At 43.1% G+C, this 21,688-nt stretch overlaps 1 protein-coding gene across 1 annotated transcript in view; it reads left to right on the forward strand.

Annotated features, from left to right (window-relative positions):
• Positions 1 to 3,129: 3,129 nt before the first annotated feature.
• Positions 3,130 to 21,688, forward strand: part of LOC100945379 (serine/threonine-protein phosphatase PP1-gamma catalytic subunit-like) — a 38,144-nt gene continuing 19,585 nt past the window's right edge. Inside the window, exon 1 of the mRNA XM_012807541.1 lies at positions 3,130 to 3,340. Within this exon, the coding sequence (XP_012662995.1) occupies positions 3,130 to 3,340 (211 nt within the window). The remainder of the gene's footprint in view (positions 3,341 to 21,688) is intronic.

A 21,688-nucleotide genomic window follows, 5' to 3' on the forward strand; every position in this document is an offset into this window, starting at 1 on the left:
GTGCCATTCTCAGTCTGTTATCCTGACTAGAATTTTCAAACAATATAAAAAATAACGTTTGTATCATCTTGTCTCTAGAGATTTGTTTTTTAGTGTTTTTCTCCCTCACCCCCCACAAAAATGAAGACAGCCCATTTTGTCATTTTCCAATTGCACCAGATACAAGAGAGTGATAAGCCCCTCTCGTGAGCTGCCCAGAGCTTGGTTATTGGGGAGGTGGCTGAAAGGAGCCGGAGGTGTGGGGGAGTCAGCCCTGAGGAGCAGGGCTGAGGGATGAGCGGCACACACAGAGGAATGTCTGGCTGCGGCGCCCTCTGCACAAGACACATGGCTCTGTGTTTACCATCACCTTGCTCTCAGCATCAGCCCCTTGGAACCTGCAGCACCTACTGTAGAAAAGGCCCTATGACCTTGTTTCCAAAGCAGCTATGCAAATGCTTCCTTATGAGTGGCCTGGATGCTCAGAGCAAGAGGCCATCTAGCTCCAGGCTACAGGGGCCATGGTGTCCATGGAGCTTCTCTGAGCATTCCCTGAGTGACCACATAGGCAGCGATCCTAGACCCAACTCCCAGAAAAGAAGAAAGAAATTCTGGCCAGTTAGATTTACTGCCACCTTATTAATCCAAAACATACTCATGTGGCTAATTTTAAGCATTTAACTTAATGTTTCAAGTTAGGATTCAGACTGAGGTATTTTTTACAGAATGTGCAATTTTATGCATTTGTATTCACCAGTGCTGCCCTCACTTTCTATCTATTATATTCTCACAGTTTAATCAACTGACAAAGGGCTTTCATGCTTTGGAGATTAACTATAAAAGCAAGATTAAGAGAAATATGTTAATTATCATGTCCCTGGAAGCCCTTCCCAAGCTGGTCTGGGCACCCGCCTTGCAGGAGGGACAGCAGCCTTTGTCCCCTCCCCCACTGTGGTGGGGGCAGTTGGGGGACTGTGGGAGGCCCTCTGAGAGTCAAGAGAATCGACAGATTGATTTTTACTTTTATTTCAAAATAAAAGGGGTACAAATTTTTTTGCATGAATATCTTGTATGATGCTAACTTTAAAAAAGAGAGAGAGAACAAAAGCTAGACAAATAGAAGATAGATAAAATAAAGAACTGTCAGGATGGGGAAGAAGAATAGAGAGTTTGAATATCTGGAGGGTAAGACGCTCTCAGAGGGGCAACAGATTCAGGCAGTGTGGACTCCAGAACCTATGGGGGGCTGATGTAGCTTGAGTACCTTGCACAATTCCAACAATTCTGCCCTGTGTTCAGTCTATTCAGAAAGCCATTCTTGAAAGTAGTTTTATAGTAATAATAATAACTTTCATTGTGCCTAGCACTTTACAGACATTATTTCATTAAACAAGAATATCACATCATTTCTCAAGAAATGATGAAAGTTGCTTGGTATATGCCAAAGGATGAGGGTGCTTTAATTCACAGAGTGACATCTTACTCCACTGTAAATGTGTACTCAGAGGATCAAAGACCCTCTTAGACTAACCAACTGGTGTTCCAAATCCTCACTTAACAAGGTTAATTAAGAGAGAAGCACAATATTGCTCCTATCTTACAATTCCAAAAGCGTATATTCTAGGGGCCTGTCTATTTAGTTGAAGAATAAAGAAGACACTCTTGGGGGATTCAGTGGGGCACAGTGGGCACCCACCACATCATAACCGCATTAGCAGCAATTATTTCTAATTGGAGTGCATCTTGGCTGGACTACTCCAAAGGCCTGAAATTCAATTGCGGTTTTACAATACCCATAAAATTGTCTAAACAACTTCAGATTTACTTGAGGCGCTTCTAGGAGAAGAGACCACATGTAAATTAGAGGATTCTAGATGGCAATAAATAAGAAGGTGATTTAATGCCTCAGAGGAGTGTTCTTAGCATGTGTCTTATACCCATTTCCTTTTGGAATTAAATCCTAATGAAGCCCAGCACCAAACCAAGCCTGAGGAACAGCTATAGGGCCAGGGTGGTACCCTGAGATGGACACTGGCCCCTCTATATATTCCCACTAAATTTCTTGTTTTAATTTTTTTTTAATGGAGTTTGGCTTGGTAAAAATGTATGGCCACAATCTTTTTTTTTTTTTTAAAGAAACACACTCTCACTCTGTCACCCTCGGCAGAGTGCCGTGGCATCACAGCTCACAGCAACCTCCAGCTCTTGGGCTTAGGCTATTCTCTTGCCTCAGCCTCCTGAGTAGCTGGGACCACAGGTGCCCACTACAACGCCCAGCTATTTTTTGTTGTTGCAATTTGGCTGGGGCCAGGTTTGAACATGCCACCCTCGGTATATGGGGCCAGCGCCCTACCCACTAAGCCACAGGCACTGCCCTGGGTGGTAGTTGTATGTTGTGATTCTGTCTCAGTCAGTTTGGGTTGCCATAATAAAATACCACAGACTGAGTGGTTTAAACAATAGAAATTTATTTCTCACAATTCTGGAAGCTGGAAGTTCAAGGCTAAGGTGCAGGCTGATTGATTTCTGGTGAGGGCTTATGGATAACTAGCTTCTCACTGGTCCTCATATGGCCTTTCCTCGCAGTGCACTGAGGGAATGAGGAAGGGAGAGAGATCTTTCTTCGTCTTCTAAAGACGGCAGTCCCATCACGAGAGCCCTGCTCTTTTGACCTCATCTAACCCTAATTATTCCCCAAAGCACCCACCTTCTAATAAAGTTGAGAGTAAAGCTTCAACTTATAAATTTGAGGGGGACGTACACATTCAGTCCATAGTAGATATAGACGCCAAGCTAGGAAAGGAAACCCAGGCCACACAAGACCTCATACTCCTTAGCGTCCTAACACAGAGACAGTCACACTTTGTCAAATGAAGTCAGAATCTTGGAGGCAGAATGAACTGGAGACCCTTGAAAACTTCTAATTCCAACCTCTGAGAGTCAGCACTTGAGAAAATCATAACCAAAACTTGGGCCACCCAACAAAAACTGACATGAGGCAACCTGTCCCCAGAACAGCTCCATGAAGAGAGGATGTGGCAGTGTAGGCCCTTCACATTTGCAGAGTAGTGACCTGTCTCAAGTTTATCCAAGTGTTCCCCATTCACATCCCTTCCAGGCTGCTGACGGTGAGCAAACCACATCTGGGCCATGGAGGAAGGCCTCTGGTCTGGATCTGCCTCCCCAATAACCTCTGGATCCGCCTCCCCAACCCACAGTAAGTGCATCAGCCATTGGTGCTCCCCATTGGGGAAGCTGCCTGTGAGGGTGAGAGAGCAGCGGGCTCTGTCCCGTGTGCTCAGCGTGTCCGTGCTGCAGGTGCTGAGTGTGCGTCAGCACTCCCTGCGCAGCGGGGAGGACGGTGAGAGCCGCTCCGCCCCGTGGCATCACCGAGCGCTCCACTGGCACACCTCCTGTCTATCTCTAGCCCCGTTGGATTTTGCGCAGGATAGACCTGAAATGCACCAGGCCTCCTGGCAAAGCCAGATGGGCCCGTCACCCCCTTCTGTGTGGCTGTTTGCTTCTTGCCCCCGGTGCCTGTGGTGGCCTTCCAGCCCACCATAGCACTGGCACCTGCTTTTCAAGAGTGTCATTCTCTTGAATGACAAGAAAATTGAAGCCGTAAAGTATTAACACCCTCAGCTCCCCCAGGGGCACCTCCCAAGGCCTTGATTTCCACCCCCACCTTCTCTCTTCCATTCAGCCTCAGGGGAGCTGCTCCAGGAGGAGCTGCAGATGGTGCTCCCCTCAATGCCTTTGGGGCTTTGCCCAAGGTTCCCTCCCTCAGGTCACCCTCTCCACCCAGAGCTGCTCGCCTAAACCCTACAAATACACCAGAGACTGTGTGAAACATAAAAGTCAACAGACTTTACAAGAACCTCGCTCTCTCCTCTAGTAACGCCATTTAAAAGGCAACCTGGGCTAATTGGCCCAGTTGTTAGACTCACATTCGTGCATAAGCCGTCCAGCCAGCATGTCCACCACGTCACAGTGATTTGGTGGGAATGATCCCCTCGGATTTCATTATTCCTCATTACACTTGTATTTCTCTTCTCACGCCTGACACTACTCAACTCTCAGCACGTGGCCCTGTGACACCTCCACCCCCCAGCCCCCTGTTTGCTCGCTCCTTGCATTGCTCAGATCTCAGTTTCTGTCCTTGGCCCTGTGACACCTCCGCCGGCCTCCTGCTTTGCTCGCTCCTTGCATTGCTCAGATCTTAGTTTCCGTCCTCGGATCCCTCACTCTGTGACTCCTCTGTGGACTCTGGCCCTGCCTGTTGCTCCTCCACATTGTCCAAGCCAGAGACCCAGGTGTAGGGCCCTGCCCTCACTTTGCCTCTCCCCACCCTGCCATTGCCTTTGGTCTGGCTCTTCTCATCTGCTGCCCACCAGGACAGCAGCTTCCTAGTGGGTCTTTCTGCATCAAGGCTGCTCACTCCGTCAGGATTACGTTCAGTTGTGGGGACCCAAACCACTCAATGTGACAAGAGCTTGACGAAAGTAGAGCTGTGCTCCTGAGGTTTAGGGAGTCTTGAGGGAGCTTTTGACGGTGATAGGTGCTCCACGGTGCTGGGCACCCAGGCTCCCGTGCCCGTCAGTGGCTGGGAGGCTCTCATCCTAAACACCACTGATGAGTGTGGTCTACAGTGGCCACCAAGACCTCAGCCGTTACACTCACATTCCTGCCCACAAGAAGCCAGAGGGCAGGAGGCACCCCCATGCACTTCAGGATAATGCATGCACATTCCACACCCCACAAACACCACATCTTGGTGGTCAGAATTAGTCCTGTGACTGAACTGATCTGCGACGGCTGCTGAGGAGTGTGGTCTTTGTCCTGCACTGCCCTGAGCCAGGAAGAGGCCAGGGTTCCACCATCATAGAAAAGGTAAGTGCAGGTGTCGGGTGCCAACTCACACTTTCTGCCACAGTCTTCTCAGATATTTGTGCATTTTCTTCTTGCCCGACAGAGCCCAGAACTCAAACCTCTGCCCAGCCCCCTTCATGCCACAGGAAGTTCAGGGTTCGTGGTGCTGGGCAGAGCCTTCCTGTACATCCTGATACAGCTCTTCCTGGCTAATGACCAAGACGGTGAAAGGCAGTGATTTACCTTCAACACACTCAATGGAGCATGAGAAGCAGGAGAGTTGGGACTAGAAAGAGGGAAAGGAAGGACAGGGAGGACCACAGAGCGGAGGGGAATGCAGAGAAGGGGAAGAGAAGAGAGGAGAGTGGTCGGAAGGGAAGAGAAAGACCTTCCATTGAAAACCAGGCAGTGGGCAGAGGGAGCGCACAGATGATTTGCAATCGGGGGATGTTGCTGGGCAGTAATCCCAAGGGCTCCCCTTCTAGGGCAGCACATCCTGCTTCTCTGTGAGGTTCCCTCTTGTCTACTGCCCTCCACCGCCTGGAGGATTCTTGTTGTTCAATATATTCTGAGGCCACACCTGAGATAAGCTATGCAACCTGTATCCTTTCTCACGCCTATACAGATAGTCGAGTTTCAAACTGGAATTACAGCCTGTTTCAAGTCTGTCCTCTTTGCTTTGGCAATGCAATTTGCTCCAATAACTCAGGAGGCTTCTGGTGTATCTGATTCATCCCACTGTCTTGGCATTTAAACCACTGCCAAAGGTCTTGCTTAGATAAACCTTTGAGCCTGATGCCTGTGCTCCGTAACCGGCACCTGCTCTGCTCACGCCTGCCACCCTGTCTCTCAGTGTAGTGGAAACGTGATTGGGACCATCTGAAGTCACAGTGTAGAGAAAAGGCTGCACCCACCCCTCACTCGATGTTGCTGCACTGGATCACACCCAAATCTGGCAAATAACCCTTAATGGAAGATACGGGGGAAAGAGTTAAGACCACAGTCTCCCTTGTCCTGAGGCTGTTGGCTGGGACCCTCACTTCTCAAGGCACAGAGGGCAAGAGTGTTGTTTGTTTCAACCCTCCAAAGCTCCAAATTGTCACCTGTCAGCCAGTTGAGCATGCGATGAGAGAGCTGGGGCTCCTTCACGCCTCCACTAGCCCACAGTGCTCTCCAGCCTGAGGTCTCCTCTGTGTGGCTCTGATTAAAGCAACAAGAACACACAAGCTACAGCAAAACTCTGAATTTGCCTTACCTTTTCCCTGTCACACTATATCCATACCCAGCAGATAATACATCTTCTAAGGTCAAGTAAGAGCCATTTGAACCTAATGTTTCCACTGCCAAACAAGTATTACCAGATTTCCATAGATCAGTAAAATTCTGCACACATTTCCCCTCCCACCTAATGGGATAGAGAGAGGGGAAATGTGTGATGCTATCAGACTATGTATGTCCACTTCTGTTCTGTGCAGTGTCCCCTGCAGGACACTGAATTCTATATGAGCTGTAACAGGGACCCTGTGTAACAATGATCTAAGCACTGTAAAAGTGTGCTCTTGTTGGGTGAAAGTCCACAGTGACTATGTCACCTATTTCTGGAGTCTGTTCTGTGAAGTCCCTGGGACCCAAGTACTGACTGATGGATCCTTGTTCTGCCATCCCAGGAGTATGGCTGTCATCACCACAGTTAAGAAAGAAGTGGGAGACTTAGGTAGAGATGAAGAAGAAAGGCACCAGGGCACCAATTTGCCTTTTAAGAGTATTTCTAGAAGCTGCCACACAACAATATCCTCAAATATGGCTAATCAGTGCAAGGGAGACTGGAGGGTATACTTTCATTACAGCAGCCACAACTCTAAGGCCTACGGAGACTTCTAAGCGTGGGAAAGTAGGCGTGAGTAACCGTGGCTACAGGCTTTCTCACCTCACAGGTGTGGATTCCAATCAGCTTCGCTGTGCAACTTAGGGTGGAGATTTGAACTCTCTGAGACCCTTTCCCCAAATGTGGAAATGGTTGCAATTCCTCATATGACTGTTGTAAGGCCTATGAAAGATCTAATGCAGGGGTTGGTACCTGCTAATACCCAGTCTTCAGTTTCCACTGTGTCCCCCCTAAACTCTGACCTTGAACCTCTGGTTTGCGGCCATGAGTTTGGCATCATTTTGATGCGATGGTTGCCCCAGTGAAGGGAGGAAAGGTCCTGAACATGCCAAGTGGTTCTTGGCTTTGTGCTGGAAAGAAGTCAAGAGTGAATCAACTAGCAACAGAAAGTCAAAAAAACAAACAAAGTCTATTAAGGGAGAGTGAGATGATAGGGCCTACCCCCCAGACAGAGAAGGGTCCTTTCCAGCAGTCAGGGGCTCCTCACAAGGCCATGTTAACATGTTTATGTGTCGTGCAAAAACCCCATTAGGAAATGGGATTTCGGGACCAGCATTGTCTTGTGGTCAGGTCATAAAAGTTAATCATAAATAGTTGTCACAAAAAGGTAAGTTTGAACAATTTATAAGGCATTCTATTTCCTGAGTTATCCATCCTTTGGTGGCCCTGGGCAGCAGCTTACATGTCTAAGGGGTTGGGGTCTAGTATTAGCAAAAATGGCAGCCATTAGCCTCTCCTGACCCTCCTTTCTACCTTCTCCCTACATTAATTTGAAATTCTATTTATATTCACTTTTATCCCCTTAGATGTTAAAGTTATTTTTGATATTTCATGTAGGGAAGTTGAATTGCTTAAAGATACGGATTTTTACAAAATAAATACTCTTTTAACACTTTGTAATCTCAAAATGTTTGCCTAACTCCTTTTTTAGTATACATTTTTAAAATTTATATTGCCCTGCTTTGAATTACCACCTTATGTTAGTATTCAGTGCTCTGTTATACAGTCCATTTGTGGTGATAACATTTTTGTTAAATTTTAAATCTTGGCACTCTATCTCTTTAGGCTTCCTGTTTTTCTCTTTCTCCTTCAAATTTTTTCTTCTCCTTTTCCTATCTCTCTTCCTCTCTTTCTTTTTTTCTTTCAAAAATATGTACTGAGAGCCTATTATGTTTCATGCACATTGCCAAGTACTCCGTACTAGTTACGTAAATATGTGTTACAGGATAGCAAATGGAAAAAAAGGTTTTGTTTTGTTTTAATGTCTTGAAATTTTGGCTGCAGCCACAAATCTGAGGAAGAATGGAAGTACTTTATGTTCTAAAGAAAGGTCCCATGGAGGACTGATTAAAAGGTAATAAAACTAAGTCTTCAAGTTTCATCTCCAACATGTAAAGAGCTTAGAAGTCATCATTCTTGTCCTTACAATAACAGAAATCTGGGAAAATGAAAAACAAATCACTGTCCTTGGAGGAAAGCGAGGTTATAGGGCAGCTGCCATCTTGAAAATCGGAGGAAACAGGCTCTTTTGAGAGATACAGCCCAAGTCAGCTCACCTGGAGCTAGAGACTGCAAGTAACAGTGAAATGGTGATTTTAACAACTTGCTATGGGGGAGTATGAATTAGCTTGAGAGTGAGAAATTCTCAAGGGTCAAAATCTTAGGCGGCCCCCCACACTTATGTGGGAACCCCAGCAGATTCTCACAGTGAAGCTCGGAGAACAATCCCCTGACCCTGACGCCCAGCTCTGGAACAGAGTGGTCATTGTAATATAAGCCCGGAGCCTTCCCAGTATAAAGGCCTGAGGTCCAGGGGAAAGGGCTTTGCAGAGCCTCTCCCAGCTGAGGAAAGAGCATTCCTCACCCCAGGCCCTGCAAGCCCCACCATCTCACCTAAAGGGGATAAGAGTCAAGATGGGCCAGGGCTTTAGGGAAGGGGGAGCGAGCCACACATCTGGACACTTGCGAAAGTGACAGCTCTGAGAAACAGGTCCACTAAAGGCTAGAGGAGAGAATGCTACCTCCCCATGTCAACAGAGCTCCAGTGCAACAACAGTGGCTAACACCTGAAAAGGGTGCAAGACACGGGCTCAGTCAGAAACCCCAAAACAGCAGAGGAGGGCAGCGCCTGAGGTTCAAAGGAGTAGGGCACTGGCCCCATATACTGGAGGTGGTGGGTTCAAACACAGCCCCGGTCAAAAAAAAAAAAAAAAAAAAGAGGAGATGAAAATGGGTAACCTTGAAGGAATTGGAAGCCTCTGGTGCTTAGAGTTATGCAGCCATTTAATCCAGCCCACTTCCGAGCCAGCATAACATAAATCCTCACTCTGAAGACACACTTACTCCCATTTCTGTAACCCAGTGAAACATGTTCAACTTTCAACAGAAAATTACAAGACATACCAGGAAGCCAGACGAAGTGAAGTTTGAAGAGATGAAGTAATTGTCAGAACCAAACTCAGATAGGGCACAGGTGTCCAAATCAGCAGACAGGGAAGCTAAAATAATGATACTTAGTATGTTAAGGACTTTAATAGAAAAAAGTCAGTAATACACACAGACAGATGAGCCATGAAAACACAGAGTTAAACACCAAGGAAAAATATCAAAGTCAAAAACAATGTAACAAAAATGAAGAATACCTTTGCTGTTACTCTCATTGGTAGACTAGAGTAAAAAGTTAGAAGTCAGTGAGGTGAACATAGATCAATGGAAACATAAAGTAAAACGCAAGGAGGAGAAATAGAACAAAACATCCAAGGAAAATATTTCAAAATGCATATCCTATGCATACTTAGAATATCCAGAAGAGAGAAGGAGGAAGAAATATTTGAAGTAATTGTAGCTTAGAATTTTCCAAAATTAATGGCAGACACAAAACCTCATAGACAGAGGAAGTAGAGAACAAATCAGTGCCAGTCTCTCTCTTTCTCTCTCACACACATCAATTTAAACTACAAAAAATCAAAGACAAAAAGAAAAATTGTTAAAGAAGCTGGAGAACAGAAACACTTTACATAGAGAGGAACAAGGATAAGAATTTCAGGAGGCTTTCCATGAGAAACTGTGCAAGAAAAAAGAGTGCAGAAATAAAACATCCAGTATTAATAGGGGAAAAAATTACCAATCTAAACTGTACAGCTTCCCAAATTTTCAAATTATCCCTCAAAAGTAAAGGAGAAATGAAGACTTTCTCATATCAAAAAAAAAAAAAGAATTCATCACAAGTATACTTGCCTGTGGGAGATGTTAAAAGAAGTTTTTCAGAGAGAAGAAAAATTTTATAGGTCTGAAATTTGGATCTACTTACAGAAAGGAAAAGAGAGAAGGAATAAATTAAGATAAAATAAAATTGTTTACTTTATTATTTTTAATTAATCTGAAAGATGACTGTGTTTAAAGTACTAATAATAACAGTGTACTCAATGGTTATGAGATAGTAGAGCAGATGGGCTTTGGATACCTCCCTGAGCCTTGAGCCAAAGCTTACAATACAGACCAAAAGCCTTGAAAATTAACACCAGCTTTGACAGAAGGCAGTTCTGCTTTCTTTAACAGCACTTGGTAACCACTAGAGCAGGGATCCACCAGCCCTAGTCAAAGCCAGCATAGACTGGTTACTGCCAAGGTGAATTCCTAAGTTGACTGCTCATAGCTTTTGCCTCATTTTAATACTAAAAATTATTCCCAAGACTAGAGATTTAACGTGCTAACAGGACATGCAGTGTTTGAAGCAGCATGATCACTGGATAAGCAACTATCAACGATTCTCTGCCTCTATGTGCTATGATTCTTAGCATCAAGCTTTCTCTCTTTACCCTTTAAATGTTCCCCAGCCCTTTGTCTGGAGAGCCAGTCTGCTTGCTGCTTAATCAGCACTGTGTCTCTTTTGTTTCATCAAAGCCCTCCCAACCCCAAATAAAGCCTTGCCTGAATAATGTGGGAGACCAAAAATGATATTTTCTATTTCTTTTTATGTTAATCAAAGATTGTGTAGAAATGTGTAATCGTTGCAATTCTCAGTGTGCTTAACCGATTACTTGTTTGCTTGCTACCTGTGACTGAGATAAAAAGTAAGACATTGTGGACTCTGCCTAGCTTGAGATTCTGTCTCAAAAAAAAAAGAAAGAAAGAAAGAAAGAAAACGTTGGTTTCCGGAGATACATGAACGTATCTGCATCACTTCCAATGTTTACATCTCTTATGCCTCTTTCCTGTCATACCGGTTAGGGTCTCCAGGCATGGTAGTGGCCAGCCTTCTCTTGTCCCTATTTTTAAAAAAATAACATTAAATCTTCTTCATAAGTTTAAAGTTTACTACAGGTCTTTTGCTAGATAAAGTTAATTAAGTCAAAAAATTTTCCTCCTATTCTTAATTTTCCAAGTATCTCTAAGATCATAAACATTATTTTTTCAATTTTTGGATATAACTTGTATAAGACTAGAGTTAGTTATTGTTTTAAAAACTGGTAATTGTACATAAAATTTGATAAAAATTGTACTACATGGGCTTACAGGCTTTTGAGAGGGAGATCTTCAATCTTTTTTATTTATAGAGTTCTCAGTGGTTGCCTCAAGCTCTCTATTTCCTCTTACATCCATCTGAAAATTATATATATCTCTAGGGATGCAGTCATTCATTTCTGATGTTTAGTTATTATGTAGCTATTTATAATACTCCTTTCTTAATTATGAATCTCTTTCTTCTTTAATTGTTTCTCTGTTGTAAATGACGACAAATTCAGCTCTTTTTTTATGCCATATTACCTTCATTAGAAGCTGAGGGTTTTGTAGTTATTTTAACATATACATAATTTTTGTTCTAGAAAAAACTCAATAAAGTGTGGGATTGCTAACGAGGCTGTTGAGCCTCCCAGGAGTAGCCTGGATTGGCCCTGAGACTTAATTGAAGCTGAGGTAAAGGCCAAGGCTGCAGCAAGAACTATTTGAGAGTCCAAACTCAGAAAGGAGGGGTGAGAGTAAGAGATCAGAGAGCTAGAGTCTGTAACTGTGTAACTTTATTTCTTCATCTGTCAATTGCAATGTATGAGCCCGGAGCACAAGGACAGTCTTCTGAGACTGCTCCCAAGTAGTCCAAAGCTCAGGGCTGACTGTGACCTAAACTCTGTATGCAAAAATGGGTCAATCTGAAAAACTCAGATTTCTCACCGACACACACGTTTCTGGAACCTAATTGCCGCAAGTCACCAGAAGGTGTTGCATGGAAATTTTGGCTTCAGCCAATTTCTCCCAGGGCATGTGCCCTTTCTCTTGGTGCAACTTCTCACTCATTTGTTTCTGCCTTCTTCCCATGCTTCACATTTCTGGATCCCCATTGATCATCCCTCTGCAGCCCTCATGGACCCAACATCCAGGAATGCACGTTTCCCCATGCACAGACCCTGCAGCTCCTTCAATTTACTACCTGCCCACAACTGTCCATCATAAACCTGCTATGCCCAGACAAGCCCTCGCCAGACCCTAGGTTTTGAAAATATTGTATGAAATCAGAGGTTGTGTCTCACTCTTAAATTTAACTTTTCATTGTGATTTGATTAAATATTTGTATTGCCTTAAAAATTGCACTTCTAAAAAACTTATGACAAGAAGGAGATATTTGTGACAATTGATATATCAGACTTCAAAGATAGGTTAAATTGTGTACAATCACAACTATATAAAATAAAACTGAAAAGAATTTAAAATCATTTGGGGGGAAATGTACCAAAAATGCCTTAGGTATTCCTCAAGGGACAATGGTACTAAGAGTGATTGTTTTTTAATTTTTCTCCTTCCTGTGTCTTTTAATTGTAATGTCACAAATGTTGTTGGAGCCCCAGCCAGATCTCATTTACCTACTGCTTCCCCAGCCGGGGCTACTAGGAGTGATTTTTAACAGTTCCTACCTGTGATCTCCTTTCAAGATGACTCCTCACCTTATAAGAGCCAACCACAGCCACCCAGGTGGACAGTGTCTATTTGATTCAGTGTACAAGGAGACAACACTGTGATGCAATTTAAGCTACAAAACGTTCCCTCCATCCCCACCAGGTCAAGGTGAGACTTCATTTGCCCAAACTCTGCTCAGCTCTTTGCCCTTCCCTACCTAGCTTCCCTTATTGCCCTCCAGGATTTTAGCAATCTATCCATTCATGGAGTGAGGTCGACATAATACTAGTGTTGAACCTTCCAGTTGTAAGTGGCCTGGAACGAGAAAGGGCTCTATATACCCAGTCCTACTCTCTGGGTCATGTGACCCCAAAGATCCAGTAGAGGAGCTGCAGACGTCCTTCTGGGTTTCTGGAGCAAGTTCCTGCTATCCACATTAGAAAATCAGCTCCTGGCTTCTGACCCAGCCCTAGTAGAGAGGGAGCATCTGACTGTGGGACATACATCAACTATGTGCCCAGAATTGCTAATCTGAGACAAGGACTCTCTCTCGCATTCACCAAGTTGTAAGATCAGGCAAATCCCACCATCACATTATCACAAGATGGAAATGGTACATCCAGGCTGAAGTTTGGGCAGGCTCAGAAAGAAAGCACAGTAAGGTGCACCAACTGGTGCTTTGAGCCTCCTGTCACCTCCCTCTGTGGGCAGAGTGAGTGGGAGGAAGGGACCAGGTGGCTGCCCAGTGTGAGAGCTCCCTCCACCCCTGCCATGGCTGGTGCACCCCTGGCTGGTGTACTGTGCTTGCTTCAGCTGTGACCTAGGGAGCACACAAGGCTTCCCAAGGCTTAACTGCCACGGAGTCCCTGGGTCTGCAGCCTCAGGGTTCCACATCTTGCACCTGCAGCCACCTGCACCTGGGGGGGGGGTGAGGGGGTGCGCAGCAGGGTTGGGAGGGGACAGGTTAGGAAGTTGAGGAGTGATAGGAACTAGAGGAATTCCTGGAGAAGGGAAGATGGGGAGGAAGATTGAGGGGGAGGTGTTCAAGTAATGATTTGCATAGGGAGGGGTAAGCACAGAGGGAGATTAAGGCTGTTTTTTGGAATGTAAAATGACATTGTTTTTGGTCCACATGCCATTTTTTTTTTGAGAAAATTATTCAAGTTCTTTAAGATATTCAAATTAAAGGTCCCACTTTTTAATTTGCATTGAGGTAAAAGGAGACAGCCCTGGGATATCTCTGCTGAGGGGGGTGAAAGGGCCAGCTCCAATGTCCCAGATGTCCTTCCCTACCTGGAGTAGAAAAGAAGGCATCCCTTGTTTCCCAAGGCATGGAGGAGTACAAAGTGAAGAAACCTCAGAAAGGTCAGGCATCCCTATTTTTTCTCAGAAAACTTGAGGTCTTCAGAACCTTAAAAGCCTAAAAGAATGTCCTCCACTTGGCTTGAAGCAAAAAAACAATTTGAGGTCTCCAGGAACCCAGAGGAGAGCACAGCAATTAGGCACCAACAAACAAATAAAATGAAGAAGACAGGTGGACATGAGGACAGAGGCTCAGAGCAGGCCAAAGAGGGAGCCGAGGGAGGTTCTGTTTGAAGCTGTTTAGGGACTATACTCACCTTTAAATGGCAGTTGGGGCAACGTCCTCTAGGATTCTCTGACAGACAGGTCAGTAGAGTTGGGTCTGGGCACAGCTGGAATCAGGTCTGAGAAAAGTGGGCTGACTAGGGAGGCCAGCAGCCAGCCGCCAGTCAGCCACCAGTCCTGCATTCTGGCACCACAGGAAAGGTGTAAGTGGGGGTGCCCAAAGAAGATGCTTTAAGAGGTGTGACCTTGGGCTGACTCAGGCTAAAGCAAAGAACCAGAGCAGAGATGTTCAGCCCGGGTTAATTGAGAGGGGAGGGTGACCCACCTGGGCTGTGCAAAGGTGGCTTCTGTGCCCAGGGGCAGTTAGAGACCCCCTTTTATATTGGAGCATGGGGGCAAGCAAATTCCACAGCTTTGCCAGAAAGTTAGAGTCTTGGTGTGAACTTCTTAGGGGTGGGGCTATCCAGATCCTTTGTACCTTTGTCTTAGGAAGAGAGGAGGAGGCTGGGAGAAGGTTCACAGGTGGCTGCATTAGGCCCTCCAACAGGTAAGACCATATAAGCGTAATGTAAAATCTGTAACTTGAAAAATGGATTTCATTGTATTGTTACAGATGTCACTGTGCATAATACCTGTGTTACTGAAAACTTATATTTGTAGTTGTTTAGTTTTTTTTTTTTTAGCAACTTACTCATTTTATTAAGAATATATTAAACATGAGCCAGATGTAGTAGCTCACACTTATAGTCCAAGCTATTTAGGGGGCTGAGGGGAGAGGATCGATTGAGCCCAAGAGTTCTAGTCTAATGTAAGCAACATAGTGAGACTCCTTCCCCCAAAAGGAGTATATTAAAAGTGAAAATCAAAGAGTCCTATATTCACTAATTTAAAGGTAATGATTTGGGATTTCTTATGGGTCTTCATTATAGAAGTTAGAACAATGTTTTTGGCTAAAAGACAACTCTTCTGATGGTACTTGTTAAAAATATTTCCCAATATGAGTATTAGATTGCTATTTAGTAAATATTCATTCTTCTCTCCCCCTTGAGGCAGAGTATAGGTCCATGCTCTACTGACCTTGAACTAGGTCCCATGCGGTGTCTTGCTTTGGATAGAAGAGTTACAGAGTAAGTGACCTACACAGATGCCTTGAGAGGTATGATCTTGGGCTGACTCAGGCTGAAGCAAAGCCTCCCACACTGACCTGCAGAAACATCAGCAAAAAAGCGAATAAGTAAATATCCACCTTTGTAAGCCCAGAGCTTTTGAGCAGCTTGTTCTATAGCCATGTTAGGCAATAGCCAACAATTACAAACACTGTCTAATCAGGACTCTGGGTAAAGAGCTTTCATTGCCAGTATCTGAGTTGTCAAACCAGAAGAGTGGAATTTCACTTTGAAAGGACTTGCACAAGATTACTCACCTAGGACTGATCTGGTTTGTAAACTGAGAATTTATAGGTTATGTTGAATCTTCTCTGCAATTGGAGATTATAAAAATTGCCATTAGCTTAACTTTTTTTTTTATTTGCATGTACCAGGCTAAAGAATGTCTTAGCTCTGGCTTTGTACTTTCTGGGGAACTCACAGCCACTTCCTACCCTAGCACCACATGAACCTCTAACTACAAGGGTCCCACAGCCATATTCTGCCCATAACACAACCCAAATAATTTACAATGTTGATCTTCCTATGGAAATAGTTGTGAAAGAATCAGGAAAGGAGTTTTGATCTGAAAAAGACAAATTCAAAATAACTAAAAGTGGCCACAGGCAGATGCAGGGAGTTTCCATCAATTATTTCTCAAAGGAAAAGGGTGACCTTGAACAAAAGTTGCTGCTACCTATAGCAAGGCTATGATTCTTGAGAGAAGAGAAAGCTGAGGTAAATTGTACATATTCTGTATGTGAATCAGACTTAGCAACTGTGTTATAACAAATAGTAAATATTCAGTCTTTGTTCTCCAGTTCCTGACACACAGCTCCTAAAACCTTTGGAATCTCCACAGTGTCTTTCCTAAGCTAATGAGATGACTAGACTAGAAACCCCCAGGTACTTTCAGGATGGGGCCTGGTTGCCAAAGGAACTGATCACGTGCTTAGAGGGTTGACTCTTTCAGTCCCACCTCCTAACCTCAAGGGAGAGACAGAAGAGGGGCTAGAGATTGAGCTAGTCAACATTATCTATGATTTAATCAACTGCACCTGTGCAATGAAACTTTCATTAAAAACCACAGTGTTTAAAGATCTTCCAGGTTGAGGTGCTGGGAGGATGGTGTACCCGGCTGCGTACAGAGGCCCTATGCCAGGGATCCCTCTGAATTTCATCCCATCCACCTCTTCATCTGTTTGTTCACTGTATTCTTTATAATAAACCAGTAGACATAAGGGACACTTCTTCCTGAGTTCTGTGAACTGTTCCAGAAAGCGACCAAACCTGAGGAGGGGATGGTGGGAATTTCCAATTTACAGCTGAGCCGTCAGAAGTACAGATGGCCTGGAACTTGTGATCGACGTCTGAATTGGGGGCAGTCTTCGTGGACTCTGATGCTAACTCCAGGTAGATAGTGTCAGAATTTGATTCAATTGTTGGCTACCCCTTTGGTGTCAGAAAGTTGAAGAAGGTAGAGAAGACACCATACATTTTGTATCAGAAATGGAGTAAAAATAATTTACTTTGCAACCATCCATGATGCATTCTGAGACCTCTGGAGTCAAGGGGGTACAGAAGTCCGAGGAGCAGGCAGCACCCCTTCACACATGCACACACACAGAGACTTGCACACACAATCCACCTGAAACGGTGGATGGATGGGTGACGTACAACACAGTCAAGGAAGCTTTAGTTTAGCGGAGTCTAACCCATTTCTCTGAGGGTGTAATCTGTCTTTTGATAGCTCTTATGCTCCCTCTTTACCCTAAAATTCTGTTTTGCTGGGTCTGAATTTTCTGTAGTCTGAATAACTACCAAATTCTTTACTGTGGACCACTTATTTCTTCTCACTATTCCTTTAATACACCACCCTTTTCTGACTCAATTTCCACCTATGCCAGTTCACTTCACCCTATCATAGGTCACTGTTTCCAGTGCTCCATCTTAAGCCCCATTCTCATCTCACTAACCTCATCATCCTGGGTGCTTTCCGGTCTACAATCATGGTTTAATTATTGATGGGTCCAAAATATGTATCTTGTATGCAACACAAAATTGACATACTTAATTTCCATCTTAAAGAGAGCCACCTATTTCCTGGATACTTCAATCTCACAAGGTCCAAAATTGAGCTCAAAATCCTTCCCCTCCTGTATTGCCTATACCCATCCTCCCATTCCCCCCATAATACACACACACAGGACCAAGCCATGAAATCACAAGTCATCATGACTACCCCTACTTCACCCCCACATTCAATATGAAAATCTTGACTACATTTTCTAGCTAAGAATAGGAGATAAACTATTCAGTTACTTAAAGAGAGATGATGGTGACATTAATAAAAACAGAAGAATCAGCAGGAGGAGTTGGCTTACGCCAGAAGTAGTTTTCAAAATATTAAACTGAGATATTTGCTATTATGACATTCATACAGTAATACTGAATAGTCAGGGGGGTATTTGAAATTATATATGTAAACTTGAGGGTTTTCTGGGTGGATGCATTGGTTAAGATGACAGGACACAAAGCATAGAAAGGAAACAAGATCAGAGAACAGACCCGGCAATGCCTAAATTTCTAAACTGAGTAGAAGAAAAGAATTTAGCAAGAAAGTTTATTAAAAATAGGCCTGTAGGACAATTAAAAGAAAGTAAAATGTATTGAAAGCCACAAAGAAGAGTTGTGCATATACAGCAGAGATCAACTTTCTCCATTATAAGAAAAATGCCAAAGAGTGAATGAAATACTCTTTTCATCTATCAGGTAGGCAATGATAAAAACAATTTATCTCATTCTGTGTTAATAAGGGTGTGGGGAAAGAGGCATCCCCCTACCTCGTTAGTCACGTGTAACTTGGTCCAATATCATGAGAGGCAATTTGACAACAACAATTGTTATAATAATTTGTGATAGTCATTTGTTTTTTTTTATTTTTTTTTTAAATTCCAGTGTGTGGCTTTTATTGATAGTCATTTGACCTAAAAATTTCCTCAGAGGAAAAATTTAGCCTGCAGATACATTTATATGCTCAAGCAATTACTGTAGAAGATAATTTGTTATAGGATTATTACTGAATCGAAGAAACATACCCTTTAATAAGGGAAAAGGTAAATAAATTACAGTTCATTCATACAGGAAAATAATATACACTTGTTGAAAAGAATGACACTTCTGTATACACTGGTATGGGCAATTTTCAAGATGTAATCTAGATTAAAAAGCTAGGGCACACACAGGACACCACTACTTCTCCTTAAAAAGGATGTGTGTGGGTGAGGAGATGGATGTGGGTAGGTGTGCTCTTGTAGACACAGAATGACTCTGGAAATTTTTATACACAAAAAAACTATTATAGTTGCAAAGAGAATGGGGTCTGGAGAAAAAGGTTGCTTCATTTGTGTGTTTGATTGTTTGTTTTGTTTCTTACGTTTGTATTCTTTAATATTTTTAATATAAGCAAATTTTTAACGAATGAGAGACTTTGGGTTTTTTCCTTGGAAGACACATTTCCCTGACTGACCCAAATAATAAAAATCATAAGAAATATTTAAGACATTTTTCAAAACATTTTTTAAAATACATGGTTACACTGACCAAGAAGGAAGATCTTAAACAGGCCAAAAACTAAGTAAAAATAGGAATCCAAAGAAATAAGCTAGCATTTTGCCCGATAGCATTTGATAAGCCCTAGAATTTGGTTTTTCAAGTTGTTGATGGAAAAGAAGCCATACTGTATAAAATAACTTAAAGAGGTTGATTCTGAGCTGAATCTGAGGACCATGACCCAGAGCCACACCCAAGAAGCCTTGACCAAGTAGACTTGAGGTCGTGGGGTTACAGTCTGGTTCTACACATTTTAGGGAAACAGGAATTACAGGTGAGATCATAAATTAATATGTGGTAAATATACGATGGTTTGGCCCAAAAAGGTGGGCTATCTGGAAGTGGGGGGGCTTACAGATGATAGGTGGGTTTAAAGATTCTGGAGCTGACAATTGGCTGAAATGGTCTTTCTCTAAAAGCCAGGAGTCAGTGAAAAAGGAATGCTGAAAATAATTAGAGACAAAGTTCCAGACAGATGAAGTGATTTGTTGTGTGTATTGAGGACTGCAGGTGGGGCTTTCACAGCCTTAGGCCTGGTAGGGAGTCACAGAGCATCTGTGGGGTGGGAAGCATGATGAGGCAGGTCTGATGTCCTTACTCAGAACTAGCAACTCAGTTTTAGGGATCTTCTTGGTCAAAAGGGGGTCCAATCAGTCAGCCGCTTAAGCAGGTATTCTCAATCTACGGCCTGTGGGCCACATGCGGCCTGCCTAGGACATTTATCCAGTCCGCCAGGGGTTTTTGCCACCCCCTGCCTGTCCTGCTTAGCAGCCGACTTGTCCCGGGCCCACAGTCCGGCCCTCCAACGGTCTAAGGGATAGTGAACTGGCCCCCTGTTTAAAAAGTTTGAGGACCCCTGAAGGGGGAGCCTTGGATTTGATTTCAGTACACAAACTATAAAGTCTAGAGGGTCTTCTTACACTGGGGGTTCAAAGACTCTCCCCTTAAAGGTGATTTCAAATGAACTTGCTCCTTCTCCCACTGCTCTTTTCCTCCACCAGGGGGCAGAAAGGTAATTTTCTATCATAAAGCTTAGTTTGTAAAAAAGAAGGAAAAATTATCTGTGAGAACTAGTAACTACAAACTAATCCTCACACAATTTTGTTGTCCAAATGTATCCAGTGTGAGAGAGTTTAAAAAATATTATGTCAAGAGTTTAGCTGAAAATATCCCAATTTTTAAATGCTCCCTGGGAAAATGCAAAAACTTTTTGGAAAATATACCTTTGAATAAAATCTTATATAAGTCCCACAGGTGAAATTCCAAGGAGCTGGACTTCACAAATAGGAATGATAAACGCATGAGGCAGCAAAGCCGTGTGAATAAAAGCCGGACAGAAAAACTGCCCACAGAGATCTGATACATATCAGACTGAAGTATGAATAGGAATAGGATGAAAATACTCTTGTAAGAATAGGAGACATTAAATAATACTTTTAAAAAGTTTATTTGAAGAGATGTCGTCTTCCAGTAATTCACCAAAATGACAAACACAAAGGGAAAGAGGAGAGGCACCCATACCTGTCCTCTTTGTCTCTTAGAAAACATGGAGTTGTTGTTCCTTTGGCCACAAGTTGTTCCTTTGGTGAATCTACAAGAAAAGTGATGCTGTGGACATCAAGGGAATGGGTACTGTTCAAAAAGGCAGGTCACACAGATGTCACCACGGCACAACTGGAAGAGTCACCCAGCATGCTGTTGGCCTTATTGTAAACAAACAAGTTAAGGGCAAAATTCTGGCCAAGAGGATTAATGTTCATATCGAGCATATTAAGCATACTGTCTCTCTAAGAGCCGAGATAGCTTCCTGAAATGAAGGAAAATGATCAGAATAAGAAGGAAGCCAAAGAGAAAGGTACCTGAGTTCAACTGAAGCGCCAGCCTGCCCCACCCAGAGAAGCCCACTTTGTGAGAACCAACAGAAAAAACCTGAGCTCCTGGAACCTTTTCCCTATGAATTCATGGCATAATAGGTATTAAAAATAAAAGCCTACCACTACTGTAAAAATGTTTCTCATCATTGACTAAAAGTGTGGTATTCTTTTCCCCAAAGAAGTATTAAAGTGAATTTTAATAGTGTCCTATAAAAAAAGAAAAACACTTTATTTGATACATAAATAGAACTTCCAGATTTAAAAAAAAAATGAAAATTTAAATATGAATGAATGGGTTTAGGTGAATAAAGACTGAGGTAATTAGAGAACAGAAATGCAGAAATTTTTCAAAATGTAACACAAGGAAAAGCAAAATAGAAATGAGATGAATGGAAGTCGACTTCCAAGTTCTAATATAAATTTCAGAAGAAGAGAAAATAAGTGTAATATTTGAACAGATAATGACTGTGAGTGTTCTAGAATTGATGAACAGGTAAAAGAAAACTAATCCCCAGATTCAGGAAATTTTAAGGACAATAAATAAAATAAATCTACACCTAAGTATGTCATAGTAAATATTCAGAAAGCTCATGACAAAAATAATCTTAATAGTAACAGGAAGGAAAATACCTAAAGAGAAATGAGAATTAGGCTTACTGTGGACCTCTCAAAAGTAAACTAAAGGCAGAGAGAGTAAAAGTATCTTCAGCACCGAAAATTAACTGTCAGTGTCCGAGTAGGGGTCAGGGCTAAGGCCGGATGCAGGAGGTAGGTGTTAAGGTAAAAGGGGCTGAAAACCTCAGGGGCTGATAACCTCGGGGGCTGATAACCTCGGGGCCTGATAACCT

The sequence above is a fragment of the Otolemur garnettii genome, unplaced genomic scaffold (assembly GCF_000181295.1).
Source record: "Otolemur garnettii isolate 467f Iridium unplaced genomic scaffold, OtoGar3 scaffold00071, whole genome shotgun sequence".
Lineage (NCBI taxonomy): Eukaryota > Metazoa > Chordata > Mammalia > Primates > Galagidae > Otolemur > Otolemur garnettii.